General features: G+C 51.2%; 1 protein-coding gene and 1 long non-coding RNA gene across 4 annotated transcripts in view; one reads left to right on the forward strand and one right to left on the reverse strand.

Annotated features, from left to right (window-relative positions):
* Rae1 (ribonucleic acid export 1) lies at positions 1–17,438 on the forward strand. 3 transcript variants are annotated; one of them, XM_087653479.1, is made up of 13 exons: positions 2,539–2,785; positions 3,935–4,085; positions 4,997–5,091; positions 5,649–5,753; positions 7,355–7,447; positions 8,950–9,036; positions 10,286–10,372; positions 10,477–10,548; positions 11,519–11,626; positions 14,020–14,126; positions 14,202–14,277; positions 14,848–15,042; positions 17,029–17,434. In XM_087653479.1, exons 2-13 carry the CDS (start codon positions 4,079–4,081, stop codon positions 17,113–17,115), a joined length of 1,119 nt encoding a protein of 372 aa, XP_087509605.1. In that variant the 5' UTR covers positions 2,539–2,785; positions 3,935–4,078; the 3' UTR covers positions 17,116–17,434.
* Positions 13,409–17,438, reverse strand: part of LOC147995845 (uncharacterized) — a 12,268-nt gene continuing 8,238 nt past the window's right edge. Inside the window, exon 2 of the long non-coding RNA XR_015684052.1 lies at positions 13,409–13,540. This is a non-coding gene — a long non-coding RNA (uncharacterized LOC147995845). The remainder of the gene's footprint in view (positions 13,541–17,438) is intronic.

Raw genomic sequence — 17,438 nt, forward strand, 5'->3', positions numbered from 1 at the left:
TGGCCTGCGAGATGGACGATGACGACGATTTGAAGCGGGCTCCATAGGCTGCAACACCACCCGTGTCAGTTACAGCTTCTTCTGCTGCGATGAAACACTATGAGGTGAGCAAAGCACACTGGGGAGGAGAGGGCTTACTGGCCTGCTACCCGTGGCCTGCTCAGCCTTCTCTCTTACAGAACCCTGGGCCGCCAGCCCAGGGATGGCTCCACCCACCATGGGCTGGGCCCTCCCCGCTGGATCACTCACTAATTAAACACTTTACGGTCTTGCCTACAGTCTAATCTTATGGAAGCATTTCCTTAATTGAGGTTCCCTCCCCTCAGATGACTTCAGCTTGTGTCAAGTCGGCATAAAACCAACCAGCACACCCCGTAGAACTATAGTACAGTACGGCAAGGGCCATGGCCCTAAAGCAAGCCGCGCTGTTTTGTTGCTTGAGGGTTGTGAAGTTAGGGTAAAGCCGTGGGCCACTGTCAGCTGCCCTCACTGACAGCGTGCTGTGCTTGCTCGTGAATGAATTCTTTTTTAAAAAAAGATGTATTCATTTATTATATATAAATACACTGTAGTTGTCTTCAGAGGGCATCGGATCTCTTTACAGATGGTTGTGAGCCACCATGTGGTTGCTGGGAATTGAACTCAGGACCTCTGGAGAGCAGTCAGTGCTCTTAACCGCTGGCTGAGCCATCTCTACAGCTCCTGTGAATGAATTCTTTTTTTTTTTTTTTTTTTTGGTTCTTTTTTTTCGGAGCTGGGGACCGAACCCAGGGCCTTGCACTTCCTAGGCAAGCGCTCTACCACTGAGCCAAATCCCCAGCCCCCTGTGAATGAATTCTTAAACAGGCATCACAAAGGCTGGGGAGACAGAGGAATATGCCTGGACTGGTCATGGGGTAGTGCTGGGAAAGTCACAGTAACAATTCCCTGTGAAACCAGACTAAAGGAGCCCACTACTGTGGACCCAACTCTCCCACACTGGACCCCAACAGGAACAGGCACGGCTGCAAACCAAACTCTATGTAACCAAACCGAAACTTGTTATTTGGCTTTCCTTGGGATGGAGGTGGGGAGGAGAGTAAATAGATGATCACCAAATGTCCTAGACAGGCCAGTTTCCACTGTTGTAGTGAGGTCCCTTAAAACAAGAAACCAGTGGTCAGTTTTCATTCCATTGTTCTGTAACCCTGTTCCTCCCTTAAATTTTAAAAAACTGCTTGTTTTGGAGTCAGAGCCTTACTGTGTAGCTCTGACTGAACTAGAACACAGAGACCCACCGCCTCTGCCTCTACCTACTGAGTGCAAGGATTGGAAGGCCTGTGGTTGCCCAATGAGGAAACTAATTTCGTAGTAACCAATCACATTTTGTTCTTCCTTAATAGCATTCGGCCTTTGTCTCTCTAAAATTGCGTTCCCTGATTGGTTCATTGGAATCCCCATTCTGGAATCTAGCTAATTGTGTCGTCATCTCTTCTGACACCTTAAACACTCTATATGGAAGGTATCATAAAGCAAGTCTTTTGTGTGTGTGTGTGTGTGTGTGTGTGTGTGTGTGTGTGTGTGTGTGTGTTTCAGGCCAGCTTAATACTGACCAGTACATGGGGTTCAGTAATTAAGAGTACTTGTCGGGGTTGGGGATTTAGCTCAGTGGTAGAGCGCTTGCCTAGGAAGCGCAAGGCCCTGGGTTCGATCCCCAACTCCGAAAAAAAGAACCAAAAAAAAAAAAAAAAGAGTACTTGTCGTTCTTGAAGAGGGCCTTGGTTCGGTTCCCAGTACCTGCATGATGGTTTTGACTATCTATAACTCCAGTTCCAGGGGATCCTATACCGTTTTCCGGCCTCCGCATGCATGTGGTGCATGCATATACATACAGGCAGGGAAAACATCCATGAACGGAAATAAATCTTACACATCCCAGGGAGTAAGCACCGTTTTCTTTATCGTTCCGCTCAGGATGTTCCAGGTAGGCAGCCTCTTAGAGGACAGCGCTGGACTTGAGCTGGTGAATCCATTTTTTTTTCTATTCTTTTTTTCGGAACTGGGGACCAAACCCAGGACCTTGAGTTTGCTAGGCAAGCGCTCTACCGCTGAGCCAAATCCCCAACCCCCATTTTTATTTTATGTATATGACTATGTTGCCAGAACACGTTTAAGCACCACTGCGTGCAATGCCCATAGAAACCAGAAGAGGGCGTCAGTTCTCCAGGAACTGGCGTTAGTTCTCTTGGAGCTGCGAGTCGTCCAATGGATGCTAGGAATAGAACCTGGGTCTTCTCCAAGCCTCTGCTCTTAGCCACTGAGCCATCTCTTCAACTCACAACAATAAATATGATGATACACAAGTGAAAACAACGCCCTCGCTCAACTAGTTGCCTGGCAACCGTGCCCTCGACTTTCCACCAACCCACAAACTGCTGGCATAAAGACTTCCTCTCGACCTCAGCAGGGCTTCTGCGCATGTGCGGCCGCCTTGAGACAGGCGGAACGTCGTCCCCTGACGCTTTCCGGGCAGTCCCGGAAGTGGCTTGTAGCGCATGCGCTGTGCTTCTGTGGTAACTGGGCAGTTTCCACCGGTTTAAGACGACTGCGAGGTCTGGGGTCTCCTTGCTGCGCCCCCTCCGCCCCGCGCCAGAGCAGGCTCGTGGCTTCGGGCCCCGCCGCGTGCGCAACCCTCAGGCGGCCGCGCGCCCCCGTCCCCGCCAGCCGCGCTCCCTCAGGAAAGCCCCCGGCCCGCGTGGGGAAAACTGAGTCCCTCTCTGCAGCCGGACCCTGTGCGCTCCGCCAGGTAGGCCGGGACTTTCCGCGTGCGCACCCTGCTCAAGCCACGAAGATGGGGAGACGGTGGGGGAGACGTGGCAGGTGGCGGCAGTGCCCGTGGCCTGCGCAGACGGGAGGGGCGCGGCCGAGCCGGCGGGCGTGGACAAGCACTCGGGCGGTGGAGGGTTGGGAGTTCAAAACCAGTCTGAGCTAACAGTGAGTGCCCAGCCAGCCTGGGCTGCATGAGTCCTTGTTTGAGAAAGCATCCCTCAGAGGTACTTGAGGTGGAGAGATGGCTTCACTGGCCTTCCAGAGGTGGGGCAGCCCACAGCCGCCTGTTCACTGCAGCTGCAGCAGATCCGATGCCCCCTTCTGGCCTCGGTGGATACCACACTCCCATGCTCATACCCGTACGATGATCTAAAACTAAAACAAATTATACAGTAGCTTGCTACCTCAAGCACACACTGGGGGTCCTTTTGTTTCATAACCCCAGGGGGGAAGAATTAATGTTTCTGGTTTAAAGGTGGGAAAATCAAGATGAATTCACATTCCCAGGGTACACGGCTGTGCAGAAGCCCTGTCCTTCCTGGCTCATCCAAGCAGGAAACCTGCCTGTCTGCACATCTCCCTACCTGTACAGACAGGCTTGTAGTCATCAACGCTGAGAGTGAGCGGCTCCCAAGTCGTTTTCGGAGATGTGAATGTGCTCCCTACATCTGTTTTGAAGTCAGCAGATGTCAAATGCGTTCCCAAAGTTCCTCACACTTTCCTCTTTCTGTGAGGAGGCGGCCCTCATTAGGCAGTGGATGGCTGAGGTGTTAGCCTCACCTAGGAGAGGTGGCGGATTTGGTGGAATTCTGGGTTTTAAGAATCTGCTTTTTAGTAACAGCTCGAAGTGTGGCAGAAGCACGTGTGTCTGGAGTTACAGTGCACAGGCAGTTTCCTTGGCAACAACACAGTTTATTACGTTCAGTGCTAGACCGTGCACATTTTTCTCTTTGGTAGACCAGGCTGTCCTCAGACTTGTGTACAATCAGGGATGGCCTGCTCCTCCCGACCCTGCCTCCCAAGTTACAGAGGTCACCTGTGCCATCTCACCTGACTAACCCTAAACTGTCTGTGTATGTCGTTGTGTGTGTGGCCACGCATGACACTGTCCACGTGTGGTTTTCAGAGGACAGCTTTGAGTTCTCTGGGGATCACACTCATGTCTCCAGGCTTGTGCACCGGGGGTCTTCGCTGTCTGAGCCGACCGGCCAGCCCCAGAGCAGGCCTGGAGAGTGCGTGCTGCGTTTTCACCACAGCTGGAAGCTGAAGCATGGCAAGTGAGTGGCAGGTGGGCTGGCAGACTGCCACGCTCAAGAAAGCACAGTGCCGACTCTCGATGGCTCCAAGTCTACACTGTCACACCAGGCCTTCAGTACTCAGTGGACCAACGTGGATTGCTTGAGACAAGCTTTCTCTGTGTAGCCCTGGCTGTCCTGAAACTCACTCTGTAGACCAGGCTGGCCTCAAACTCTCAGAGGTCCTCCTGCCTCTGCCTCACAAATGCTGGGATTAAAGGCATGGGCCACCACTGCCCGGCATGGGCTGCTTTTCCTAAAGCCTTGAGAAATTGTGGAACACCTGTCGGGACTGGTCGTTCTTTCTAGGTAGCTTCATGCAGACATCCACCTAAAATAGCGTAGAAAGGGAGCCACCAAGAGTGGGCCCTGGGCACAGGAGGCCCTCCCGCCTACTGCCAGGTGCCTAGTGTGCAGTTCTGACCCTGGAGAGTGGTACCTCTTTCCCAACTGCTGAGTGAAATGCTGTAGTAGATCTGCGTTGGTGCCATAATGCTGGCAAGGGCATCCTTCCATAGAGTAGAGGAAAGTAGATGTAGGAGAGTCTGCCTTCATAGCTTCCAGAGGCTAAATATGCTGTACAAGTAATTGTGTGTATTTGGGGGGAAGAGGGGCAGACAGACAGACAAACTCTGTGTATCCCTGCCTGGCCTGGAACTTAGTATGCAGACTAGGCTGTTCTCATACTCAGAGATCTACCTGCCTTTGCCCAAGTGTTCAGATTATACTATGCTGGGCAGAAAGGCTCCTTCTATTAGGGATTCTGCTCGTGACATACTTAAATTCTCTTCTGAAGAGCAAGTGGCTTAGCATCACAGTACTAGTTTCTGCTATGTACTTTGTACCACCTACGGAGGGCCTGTTCTTAACGTTTCCCACTTTGTGTTTTCCAGCCAACATGAGTCTGTTTGGAACAACCTCTGGTTTTGGGACTGGTGGGACCAGCATGTTTGGGAGCACAACCACAGATAACCATAACCCAATGAAGGTAACACACACACACACACACCCCACCCTACCCCCCGTAGGGCACACAGAGAGCCACGGAGCCTCTGTTGGGTGAAGAGAAGTGTGTGGCTTGAGGGATCTCATGGGATGAAGCTGAGGAACACTGGCACACAAAGCTCATCCTCGCAGAATCAGGGTCCCATCCTCACTTGAGCTCATCACAGCTACCAAGCCCCCTGTGAGAGCCAGAGCTTCCCCAGGTCAGCTTGCTGTATAATTTAGTGTGACTCTCACAGCAGCCCTGGAGAATGTCCGCTGTTCTCTGGACTGCAGGAAGTCGAGGACCGGGATGGGATGAGGCAGCTCGGCTGCCTCGTGTAAGTGCTGCCTTGGTACCTGGCTTTTAGCACATTGCTAAGCCTGCAGCTCTAGTATTTTCCTTGACTTGTGTATTGCTCTTGTGTTTGATCAAAGTAAGGAAAGGTCAGATCCAGTTGGGTCTCAAGGCAAAGAGAGATGAGCTTGAAGTGTTTAGTGAGGAAAAAAGGTACCCTATGGTGATGATGTGTACATTTTAACCCTGATGTTCCTCCCCAGGATATTGAAGTAACGTCTTCTCCTGATGACAGCATCGGTTGTCTGTCTTTCAGCCCACCAACCTTACCAGGGAACTTCCTTATTGCAGGATCGTGGGCTAATGATGTAAGTGCTTCTCGGGCAGCTGCCATGTGGGCAAGGCTAGCTTTCCCTTCAGCTCCATTCTGTCTGAGTGAACTGAGGGTAAGGCTTGTGCCTGGTCCTTTGTAAGACATGGTGTAGAAACTGCATCCTTCTGAATGGCAGCACCATAGCCAGGCACTGTCCAAAGCTTCCCTGTACCTGACTCAGCTGCACTATTTGTATGGCTTCTTAAGAACCTTCCTTGGCACCCAGAAACTGTTTTATCGGATGAATGTTGAACTTGTTAGACTTTAGCTAACGGCAGATTCTTCGCAGAATGTTCATCAGCCCCTGACCTAAGCTCAGTGACTGCACAAAGGGGAGTTTGCAGGATCTCGGGGGAGGTGGGCATGGATGTCAGGAGACTCCACACAGCCCAACAGCTCTGGACCCTTCTGCTACTTTTCGTGATCAGAAAGGAGTGTATGCTACACTCATTTCCCCCTAGGAAGTTGGCAAGAATAAGTGGCTGTGGTAGGTCATAGTATGAGGGGCAAGCCAGAGCCTTCCAGTCCTGCTGGTCACAGCAGTTCCTCTGAAGTCTTCCCATTTAGGCCCTTTGTTCTATTGACTGTGTTTCTAGGACTTGGGGGCGACACCTGACATGCCCTTCGTGTCCCCAGAGTTTGAGACTGCTCGTGCCCATGCTTCAGGGCAGTGGCTTCACGTGGGTGTGTGAGAGCCTAGGACACAGATCTGCTAGCTAATCTTGTCACCCCAGGTCCAGGGTTACTGCTCCAGAGGCAGAGCACTCCGCTGGGGTGTGTGAGGGCCTGGGTCCCATTCCAAGTACCACACACAGGAAGCCCAAGCTTAGGGCCCATAGTTGGCTTCTGCCTGACCCTGCTGCATAGGGCCAGACTGTTTCCAGAGGTGTTAGGGAGAGAGTCTCACCTGGCCTGCAGCAGTGAGGATGCAGGGGCAGCGAGGAGGAGGAGGTGCACGGAGGTGGAACAGCCTGGATTCTCCTCATTTGACTTGCTGCTTTAGTGTTGGGCGGAGATTAGGTTTGGTGGTGCACACCTGTTCTCCACCCCCTGGAAAGTAAAGCAGGAGGATCACTGCAGCTTCGTGGTGAGTTCGAAGCCAGCCTGGGCTATGTGAGAAGCCAAGTTAGAAGCATATTCAGAGACGGGCAGGTGAGAGCAGGTGAGGAAGCTGCAGCAGCAGCAGAGGCAGAGGCTGGCCGTGTTTCCTGGTGTTCTGGTTTGTTTGCAGTAAGATGTGTGCATTGGAGGAAGACTGCATGCATCCAGAACCTAACCAGTTCTCTCTGGTGGAATTCATTTTCTTGTCATAGTTTCAAAATCTGCAAAATGTATAATTTTGCAGGAAAGCGACATGGGAAGCATTCGAGGAGAAAGGTGGATTTCCTCTTGAGCGGCTTGGCTGCTGTGTTGGTGTGAGCTGTCCTATCTCTAGGTCTCAGCGGCTTGCTTGTACACGTCACTGAGTTTGCTCTTGAAGTTAGATAATCAGATTTATGCAAGACGTCTGCAGTAAACTGTACTGTGCATGTGCACATCAGAGACTGGGAACCACCCTGATCTCATTAATCTTGTTAATTAGTCTTGTTCTTACAGGTTCGCTGCTGGGAAGTGCAAGACAGCGGGCAAACCATTCCAAAGGCCCAGCAAATGCATACCGGGCCAGTGCTTGATGTCTGCTGGAGTGACGTATGTCTTGTTTCCTCTCTGAGATCGAATTTATATCACTTACTCTTCTGTTGCTATGGCAAGACACCAGGGCTACTTAGAAAGGAGATTGTTCAGTTGAGCTTGTGGTTTCAGAGGGTTAGGGTCCGTGATGGCAGAGCAAAGTCATGGCCACAAGAACAGTGAGAGCTCACATCTCCATCTGCAGGTAGGAGGCAGAGGAAGCCACTGGGAAGCCTCAAATATAAGAGTCCATGGGGACTGTTCTCACTCAAAGCCCTGCAGGGCCTCACAGTGCAGCCCTGCATGGTACAGAACTCATAGAATTCTCTGTCCCTCCGATTTTCTGAGCTCCTAATAGCACAGCAAGAAGTCAGTCTTTGGGGTTGGGGATTTAGCTCAGTGGTAGAGCGCTTGCCTAGGAAGCGCAAGGCCCTGGGTTCGGTCCCCAGCTCCAGCTCCGAAAAAAAGAACCAAAAAAAAAAAAAAAAAAGAAGTCAGTCTTCTGTAACAAAATGCGTGGGCCAGAAGTGTCTTAGTTTCCAAAGCTTTTGAATTTAGTAAGCAGTTGGTTGTGTTAGCACTTTGCAGCCTGGGATTTTGGATTAAGGGTATGAACCCTGAAACTGGAATGTCCAGAATGGGGAGTCTACATTTCCAATTATTCATGCAAGATTTGTTTCTTTCCCTTTCCCTCTCGTGGCTTAGAGGAGGAGGGCTTTTCCCATCCTGCCCTGTGCTCTGAGTAAGAGCTCCATGACAGGCGTGGCCACCTGGCTTCCAAAGACTGTTATGTTTCCCTTGGGTTTTGGGACTGGGTTTTTTTGTTGCTGTTGTTTGTTTGTTTTTAGCTGGGATGGCCTCGAACTCAACTGCTACCACCACCACCCAGCTTGTTTTTTAAATAATGTGTGTTATGGTTTAAATAGAGTGACCACGGGTTCTTAGTTTTATTTTTATGAGTATTGTATTTTGCCTGCATATATGTTTTTTGTGGTGTTTTTGGAGGGTGCGGAACCTTTGAAACATGGGGCTTAGATAACAGTGTGAACTATAAAGGCAAACTAGATACTTCTTGGTTACCTGGGGTTCCCTGAGCTATGATATGACAGGTAAGGTCATGTGATCAGTCAGTCAGGGTTGGCAGTGGCCGGTACCCACTGAGTGTCTCACCAGCCATGTTTGGTTTTCATTTGGTATCTTCAAAGCCACTCAAATTCTTAGAGATTCTGTTTGCTTTTTTTTGGGGGGGGTGGTCTTTTTAACACAGGGTTCCTTTGTAACCCTGGCTGTCCAGGAACTCACTCTGTAGGCCAGGCTGCCTCGATTCAGAGAGATTCATCTGCCTCTGCCTTCTATGTGAGCTCCGAGTCTAGTCTGCCTACGGGATTAGTTTGCAGGGTGCTGGCCCTTATTAATAGGAAAACAATGCAGAGCAGATGCATGCAGATGCTTAATTAACCCGACTTGTTGGTGTGGAGACTTACTTCTGCTCAGCTAGCCGACTGTCTCTTTTATTCTAGGATGGGAGCAAAGTGTTCACAGCATCGTGTGACAAGACAGCCAAGATGTGGGACCTGAACAGCAACCAGGCCATTCAGATAGCACAGGTGAGACACCTTTGTGGGTGGGCTGCCAAGCCAGCACAGGAAGATTCTTCAGCACATTCGTAAGGGGTTTTGTAAGCTCCCTCATTTGAAGTAGTATTTCTCAGAGCACTGGGCTGCAAATCTCCCATATACATAGGCAGTGATGAGCAGTGACAATGAGATCTGTAGAGACAAGAGGACGTAGTTCTGGCCTCTGTCAACTACACATGTTTACCTGTCATTCAGCAAGTGTGGGTGAGGGTCTGCCGTGTGTCAGGACCCATGTACCCATAGAACAGTGGTCACTTGTCTTAGTTAGGGTTCTGTTGCTGTGAAGAGATACAGTGACCATGACAACTCTTCTAAAGGGAGACATTTCACTGGAGCAGGGTTATAGTCCAGAGGTTTAGTGCATCATTCTCATGGCAGGAAGCATGTGGCAGCATGCAGGCAGACATGGTACTTAGAGTTCTGCATCTGGTTCCACTGGCAGCAGGAAGAGAAAGTGACACTGGGCCTGGCTTGAGCATTTGAAACCTGAAGGCCCAGTGACACACTTCCTCCGATAGAGCCCTGTGAGCCTGCAGAGGCCATTTTCTTTCTTCCTTTTTTTAAAGATTTATTATATATAAGTACCCTGTCACTGTCTTCAGACACAACCAGAAGAGGGCATCAGATCTCATTACAGATGGTTGTGAGCCACCATGTAGTTGCTGGGTTTGTACTCAGGACCTTTGGAAGAGCAGTCAGTGCTCTTAACCACTGAGCCATCTCTCCAGCCTGGCCATTTTCATTCAAACCACCATATCACCTGAGGAGCAGCAGGCTGGTTCTCAGTGTGAAAACCACTAAGAGTAGCGGTGAAAGTGCCACCAGAGGCCACTGTAGATGAGGGGTAGGGAAGGCTCCTGAGGTAGTTTTGCACCAGTACCTGGACTGCAGGTGTCCCCCAGTCTCTGAGGGATGCCTTCCAGTGACAGACAGATGAGCAGCAGCACTTGCAGCTTTCCCTAGGCTGTCCCCAATGTCCCCTGGGGGGGACCTGGTCATCACCACTGATGACAAGTGAGGGTGAGCCTGGGTCAGCAGCACACGGGAGCTAGTCCCTAGTCTGTGCCCTGGGGTCATGGGAGAACACTACAGTTCCCTTTGGTTTTGTGACTGTTGAATATAACCCAGTGTCTGAGTAAGTCAGTCCCTTTGGATCTCCAGAACTAGAGCTGTTGGGCTAGTTGTTGAACTGTCCCCCTGATTTTTGTCTTGTGGAAAGCACGATGCTCCCGTTAAGACCATACATTGGATCAAAGCCCCAAACTACAGCTGCGTGATGACCGGGAGCTGGGATAAGACCCTGAAGGTAAGCTGTGTGCTTGAGGGGCTGTGCACGCTTGAGGACGGGTCGCTGGGTCCATGCAGACTTCAGCCGGTCTTACTCTTACTTGTGCTCCTCTCTGCTTTCAGTTTTGGGATACCCGGTCGTCAAATCCTATGATGGTCCTGCAGCTCCCTGAGCGCTGTTACTGTGCAGATGTGGTAAGAAATCTCACTTCCTTTCAGCAGCCCAGTAAACGTGGCTGTACAGATCTTGCTGTTTGTCGGTGATGTAAATCCTTCAACGTCAGCAGACCTTGCTCAGACATGACATCTGGTGCTGCACGTGTTAGGTTTTGGGCATTTTCCTTTGTTGTCTTTAGGGCTGGAGATGAAAGCGCTGGACTTTCGGCCATTGTTTGAACTCGTGCACTAGCCACCTATCCTCCCTCATGGGAGACAGCGTGGTGTGATGGTAAAGGAATGACGACAGGAGAGACAGTATGTGTGAAAACTGAAGTGCTTTCTCAGTATCTTTGGTTAAGTCCTAAGGGTTTGTAGCAACTGCCCCAGTAATCCCACAGTGAGGAGATCCATCTTCAGAGAAGTGTATGGTGGGGGTTGATGCTCACAGACCACATATAGAAACAGAACTGACCAAGCATGGTTGCTCAGTCCTGTAATCCCAGACGAAGGCAGAGGCAGGACTGAGTTTTAGGCTAGCCAAGTCTACAGTGGAATTCTAGGCTTGCAAGAGCCACACAGTAAGATCCTATCTTAATAAGGAAGGAAGGAAACCCCTGGTATCAGAGACAGGAGGCAATCACTGAAAATCATCATGTGATGGGTGGAGGTGACCATGCATTCACTGGTGACTCGGTGTACTTAAATGTCCATGTTTTATAGTTTAAGAACCACAAAGCATATAGGAACAAAAACTGGGAACTATAGTACTCGGCATGCACCAATAAGAGACCACACTAGGCTGTGTAGAAAACAATCCCATCACCAGCGTAAAGCGTCTAAGTCCGTGGGTGCTCTAGAGGCTCACAGGCCGGGTTTTTCTAGCTTTTCACAAACACTTTGATATCATTTGATTACTAAACTTTTAAAACATTAGAATTTCGTGAACAAAATGTTGACTGAACACTTTGGTGTCTTTATGTCAAGTGTGTGTCTTCCTTCTCTCTAGATCTATCCGATGGCTGTGGTGGCCACTGCAGAAAGGGGCCTGATTGTGTACCAGTTGGAGAACCAGCCCTCTGAGTTCAGGAGGATAGAGTCTCCACTGAAGCACCAGGTGGGTCACACTGCTGAGGCGCACTGAGCACCTGCCACAAGCAGGGCGGAGCTCGAGGGGTACCAGTGTGCAGTGTCTCCTTTGAAAAGCTTGCCGCTCTGTTCAGAGGAGGTAAATTTGAGGAAACAAGCATAGATTTTACATAAGTGTGACGGAACCAGACTTCTGTCTCCCAAACATCCCCCAAGGAGCTCGGTGCTACTATACACCCCCAGCTCCTCTGGGTGAACTGCAGCTCTCCAGCTCAGTCCTACCCTGGCTGCAGGACGAAGTCCTTCCTGCTTCCATGATCTAAGTCTCCTCCTAGCACGTATCTCAACAAATGGGATCAGTTCCTGTGAGGACAGTGGAGGAAGGGTTCAACCATCCATGCCTTCTTCCTGCTGCAGCTTCCTCTGCTTGGTGCTGGCCAGGGTCTTTGGAGGGTGCTTCTGTGGTAAGCTCTTTTGCCCTGCAGCCTTTGCAGGAAACTGACTTGGTCCATCACTCTAGCACTTCTCTCAAGGGTGCCTACTCTGCTTGATCCCAAGGAACAGAGTGCCCTAGGCCTTCCAGAGAGAGCTGCCTGTGATGCTTTCCCTCAGTCTTCCGCCCCACACCCCACTCTTGCTCGTTGTCCCCCGTGGATTCACTGACAGCACTCAGTGTAAGTCCTAGCGCATCACTGTCAGGAATTCCCCAGAACACACTGTCCCTGCTGGTCCTCATCTCTAGCCGGACTCCCTTTGCCCTTCAGACTACAGGTCACCCTTGAGTCATCTCTCTCCCCCTTCCTTTCTCTATCTTCCTACCTCTCCCAGTCCCAAGTCTTCTCGGAGTTACAGAGAAACTTCTGCTGTTCCTCCTTGGTGCTGTGTTGCACGTGACACCAGAAAACAGGCAAGAAACGAACAGTGACCCAGCAGGACCATCCTCATACCGTCCTCATACCGTCCTCATACCATCCTCAGGGGTCCTCATAGGAAGGAGCAACCAGCAATAAAACCCACAGGGAACGGGCACTAGTGAGGGACCTGTAGGTGCTAACACGTTACCTTTTAAAGGGGGTAAAGAACTTTTAGCAAAACTAGTGACCCAGTTAAAAGCTCTGAAGGTAACAGCCTGGCCGGCGGGTATGTGAAGGTAGTCGGTGTTCGCTTTTATCCCAGGAAAGCTGAGAGAGCGCTTCACACATGCGGGGTCCACTGGTTTCAGAACTCAGAACAGGGCTCTAGGGAGTGGTTCCTTGGTGGAGAGCACTGCTGCGTCTGAACAAAGACCGAGTTCAGACCCCAGCGTCAAGTGCAGATAGGCCTGGTTCAGTGGGCACCTGTCACCTAGTGCTGTGGGAGCTGGAGACGGAGTATCCCCGGGTGACTGCCTTAAGAAAATACACAGAAAGGGACAGGGGACACTTGACAACCTCCTCTGGTTCCATGCATGTGCTCACATGCCTGCACATTTGCATCACACCTCACATGTGTGAGCACACACATGAAATACAAATAAAAGAATAAGAACGATAGCAAGCATTGGCAAGAGTGTGGCAAGAGCTCCTCCTGCACCTCATAAGTGGCCTGAAGTCCCCAAGGCTCTGACACAGTGCGTTAGGATACTGTTGGCCAGCAGTGCCGAGAACGGAGTGGGCTTGTCATTGTGCGGTGGGTGAACTTGGCGTCTGCTATGCTAAGTGTAACAGGGAGCCAGCAGGACACGGCCTAGTCAGATCCTTATACATGGTAGCCAAAGTACTGCCTTAGTGAGGGCTTCACTGCTGGGGACAGACACCATGACCAAGGCAACTCTTACAAAGAACAACATTTAATTGGGGCTGGCTTGCAGGTGCAGAGGTTCAGTCCATCATCATCAAGGCAGGAGCAGGGCAGCCTCCAGGCAGGCATGATGCAGGAGGAGCTGAGAGTTCTACATCTCATTCTAAAGGCAAACAGAAGGATGAGGGTATTAAAGCCTATACCCACAGTGACACACCTTCTCCAGGAACAAGACCACACCTCCTTAACAGTGCCACACTCCCTGGGCTAAGCATATACAAACCATCACACTGGCTTTGCTATGTGTAACTTACCCAGCATTCCCTGTAGGAGAGCTGTCTGTTAGACCATTTCCTGGCCAGGGAAATAGGCCAGACTGGCTGTCTGATCTGAAGGATACCTGCTGATCAAAGTGTAGCTGTGCTGAAGAGGGGCAGCTGCATTTGTGCATGCATAACTCCTGGGATCCTGGGGCGTTAGGGAGGTTAGGGAGGTTAGAGAGTAACACTTGCTGGGAACACACAAATACCTTCGTATTTGAGTCATGGTTTAGGTGTAAACCTAAGTGAGCGGATAGTCTGCTCACATTAACCCGTCTTTACTTCCACGGTGTTGATGCTCCCTCCCTTTACTTTACAACAGCATCGGTGTGTGGCTATCTTTAAAGACAAACAGAACAAGCCAACGGGTTTTGCTCTTGGGAGTATTGAGGGGAGAGTGGCCATTCACTACATCAACCCTCCAAATCCGTAAGTGACTCTCACTGCATGGGATGCTCTTTCTAACTGGTTCTGAAAGGAAATTGAGATGCCTTTGCTTTTCAGGGCCAAAGATAACTTCACCTTCAAATGCCATCGATCCAACGGTACCAACACTTCTGCTCCTCAAGACATCTATGCAGTACGTTCCAGCAGCACTCCATCTTGAAGGGGTACCTGTGGAGCCAGACTTGGAGCTGGTTCTCCAGTGTACTGGAACCAGGAGTTGTGGGAGGGACAGGGGACACTTGACAACCTCCTCTGGCCCCATGCATTTGCTCACATGCCTGCACATTGCTGTTCAAGGTTGCAGACTCCAGTGCTCTTTTACAAACCTGCTACCTAGCTGTCTTTAATGGCTTGGAATGTGAGGTTGAGACTTGTCTATGGGTGTCCATGGGCAATTTCCACCATAGTGATGGTGTGACAGTCAAGAAATCAGTCTGCTGAGAGAAATCCCACACTTTTTCCTGAGGTTGCTACTTAGTGTGGCCAGTGGGTGCAAATGTGAATTCCTATTTGGGAAGATCCTGAGGTTTAGTTTAGCTCAGGGTTAGTTCTAAGCTGCTGCTGGCTGTCTCAGACAGCATGGCTGGGGAGGGAAATGTGCCCGTGTGTGTGTGTGTGTGTGTGTGTGTGTGTGTGTGTGTGTGTGTGTGTTCCTGATGTACGCAGGGTTTGTGCCTCTCACTCTCCACGTCCACCTGCACAGGTGAACGGCATCGCCTTCCACCCTGTCCATGGCACCCTGGCCACTGTGGGGTCCGACGGCCGGTTCAGCTTCTGGGACAAAGATGCCAGGACAAAGCTGAAGACCTCAGAGCAGCTGGACCAGCCCGTGGCAGCGTGTGGCTTCAACCACAACGGGAACATATTTGCCTATGCCTCCAGCTACGACTGGTCCAAGGTGAGCACTTCCAAGCCAGTCCTGGTCCCTCCCTCTCGGGCTCTGACTGGCGCCAAAGACCTGAGTGTGACTTGATTCTCTCTGGAGAATCTCTGTGTACCCTTAGCCAGGCCATTGCCACCTCCCTGTGGGCAGGGACCTGACTCTTGGTGTGGGGTGCGGAGTGCTGTGTCAGGGAGAGCCATCATGAGCTCTTCCTTCCCTGTTCTTGGACACAGCACGTGAACACAGATGGACATGGGGCCAGGCCGCCAAGGCGTTGCTCCAGTGGCATTGGTTGGTTTGAGCAGGGAGAGTTGGGAGCTGGCAGGGTTCTGGCTGAATCTTGAGGCATTGCAGGCAGGGGTGTGGGCCTGGGGCCACAGTCCCTGTGGAGTACTGGGGAGATGGCTCTGTTTAGTCCTCATGGTTCTCATTTCTCTCCCTTTTCCGACCCAGCCATGCTCCTCATGGTGGCTTCTCCACCCATCTCAACCTTTGCTGCCCCTTCCTACTCCACTTTTACACTGTTTTCTCGCTGCCATCGGCAGGCAGAGTGTGTATGGCCTACTCAGCGCCATGTAGCCTTCGCCCACTCACTGTGGCCGGAGTGCTGAGATGCTCCAGCCTTCTCCCTGTCCCTGTCTGGTCTGGAAACCTGCTTTCCTCTGCTTCTCACAGCTGCTTAAAGCGTCCCTCAGAGGCCGTTTCCACCACTGCTTGTTAGCCGGTCTCCCCCAGTTGGGGTGGCCTGTGGTTCTTTAGCTGTTGCCATCCTGAGACAGCAACCGTCCTGGCGCACAGGCGCTGCCTTCTGGCTGCTCTGTTCGCTTCTCCTCAGTGTGTTCCCAGCCTTAGCAGGGAAAGCACCCTTGTGACAACCAGTGACTGTCTGTCGCTCCAGTTCTAGGGGTCTGGTGCCCTCTTCTCACCCCTCCATGGAGTGCACACACCCACTCAAACGTGAACAGAGCTTTAAAACCCTGCATTTGCTGGGCGTGAGTAATGGCTCCCTCTACAGTCCTAGCACTTGGAGCTGGCGCTGAGGCAAAAGGATCACAAAGCCTAAGTGACTGACAGGACTCTCCTCAGACTCAAAGCCCCTGGATGTGTAGCTCAGTAGCAGAGGGCTTGCCTAGCACTGTGGCAAGTCCCCTGGCTCAGCCCCTGCACCACCAAAGACAAGGAATGTTTAGAAGATAAATTCCTGCATCCTGGGAGCCATGGTGCGCCTATGCTCTTGAGTGCTACCCAAAGCCTAAAGTCACAGCTGAGCATACCTTTAATCCCAGCACTGGGGAAGCAGAGGCAATAGAGTTCAAGACTAGCCTGGTTACATAGTGAGACCCTGTCTCAAAAAAACAAAAATTAAAAGACAATTGAAGTTGTAATCTGTGGAAGCATGTGGGCTCACAGTGGTGGGTGGACAAGTTCTTGGAACAGGAGCATCTGTCTCCAGTGTGGCCATGGCTGCATATCCGTTCCCTAAAGCCTTCACACCCTGTGATGAGCTGCCCTTGACCACTACACTCTCTAGAAGTTTGTAAGTGCTGCTGGGGCGAGACTAAAAGTAGCAAGACCGCTGTGCTGCAGCTGAGTCGCCTCTCCAGGTCACACCTCCCCAAGGCTCAGCTCGCCTCCCGGTTTGGGATGGTGCTGCGTCTCCTCCTTACTTGGGTCCTAGTGAAAGGGCGGGCCCAGCATTCACAGCCTGTGGGGCTGGCTGGGTCCTCTGGCCCTGCCCACTGATGCCCCTCTCCTGGGCACTGTTCCTTCTGTGGAATAGGTCCTTCCCCGAAAGCATCCTAGGTGAGTTTACAGCCTGAGACCCTGAGCAGTTGCCGGGCAGTGACGTCTGTGAGGGCAGAGGCCGTGTACAATAGAACCGCTAACTTCTCTCCATCCTTACTCTGCCTTCTCAGAGCTGGCTCCACGTTCTGGAGCAAGACTTGGTGTTTGTGTGGCTATTGCTTTTAATACTAAGGTCATTTGTTTTTCCTTCTTCAGGGGCATGAGTTTTATAATCCCCAAAAGAAAAATTACATTTTCCTGCGTAATGCAGCTGAAGAGCTAAAGCCAAGAAATAAAAAGTAGTGGCCTGAAGCCGGGGCTGTCGGAGCCCCACCTCCTCTGCACCACCTCTGCCCACACTTGGGCCCTGCCTGTGGTGTCCACCCCTGGAGGGACTGTGTTCTGTTCCGCATCGGTGCAGCCTCCCGGCGGCTTGCTGTCTCTCCATTCCACTCCCTGCTGCGGGTTCTCTAAGGGAACTGAGACTCAATGAAGTCGGATCTCGAGGGGATCATGAGCAGCAGTGTGTACTTGACAGCGTTGGGAGGGAACTGCTGATGAGCCCTGTGGTGTTTTATAATAAAATACTTTGAAGATGGCCTAACTCCATCTTCTCCAACTCCTCA

Source organism: Rattus norvegicus, chromosome 3 (genome assembly GCF_021556685.1).
Source record: "Rattus norvegicus strain SHRSP/BbbUtx chromosome 3, alternate assembly SHRSP_T2T, whole genome shotgun sequence".
Taxonomy (NCBI): domain Eukaryota; kingdom Metazoa; phylum Chordata; class Mammalia; order Rodentia; family Muridae; genus Rattus; species Rattus norvegicus.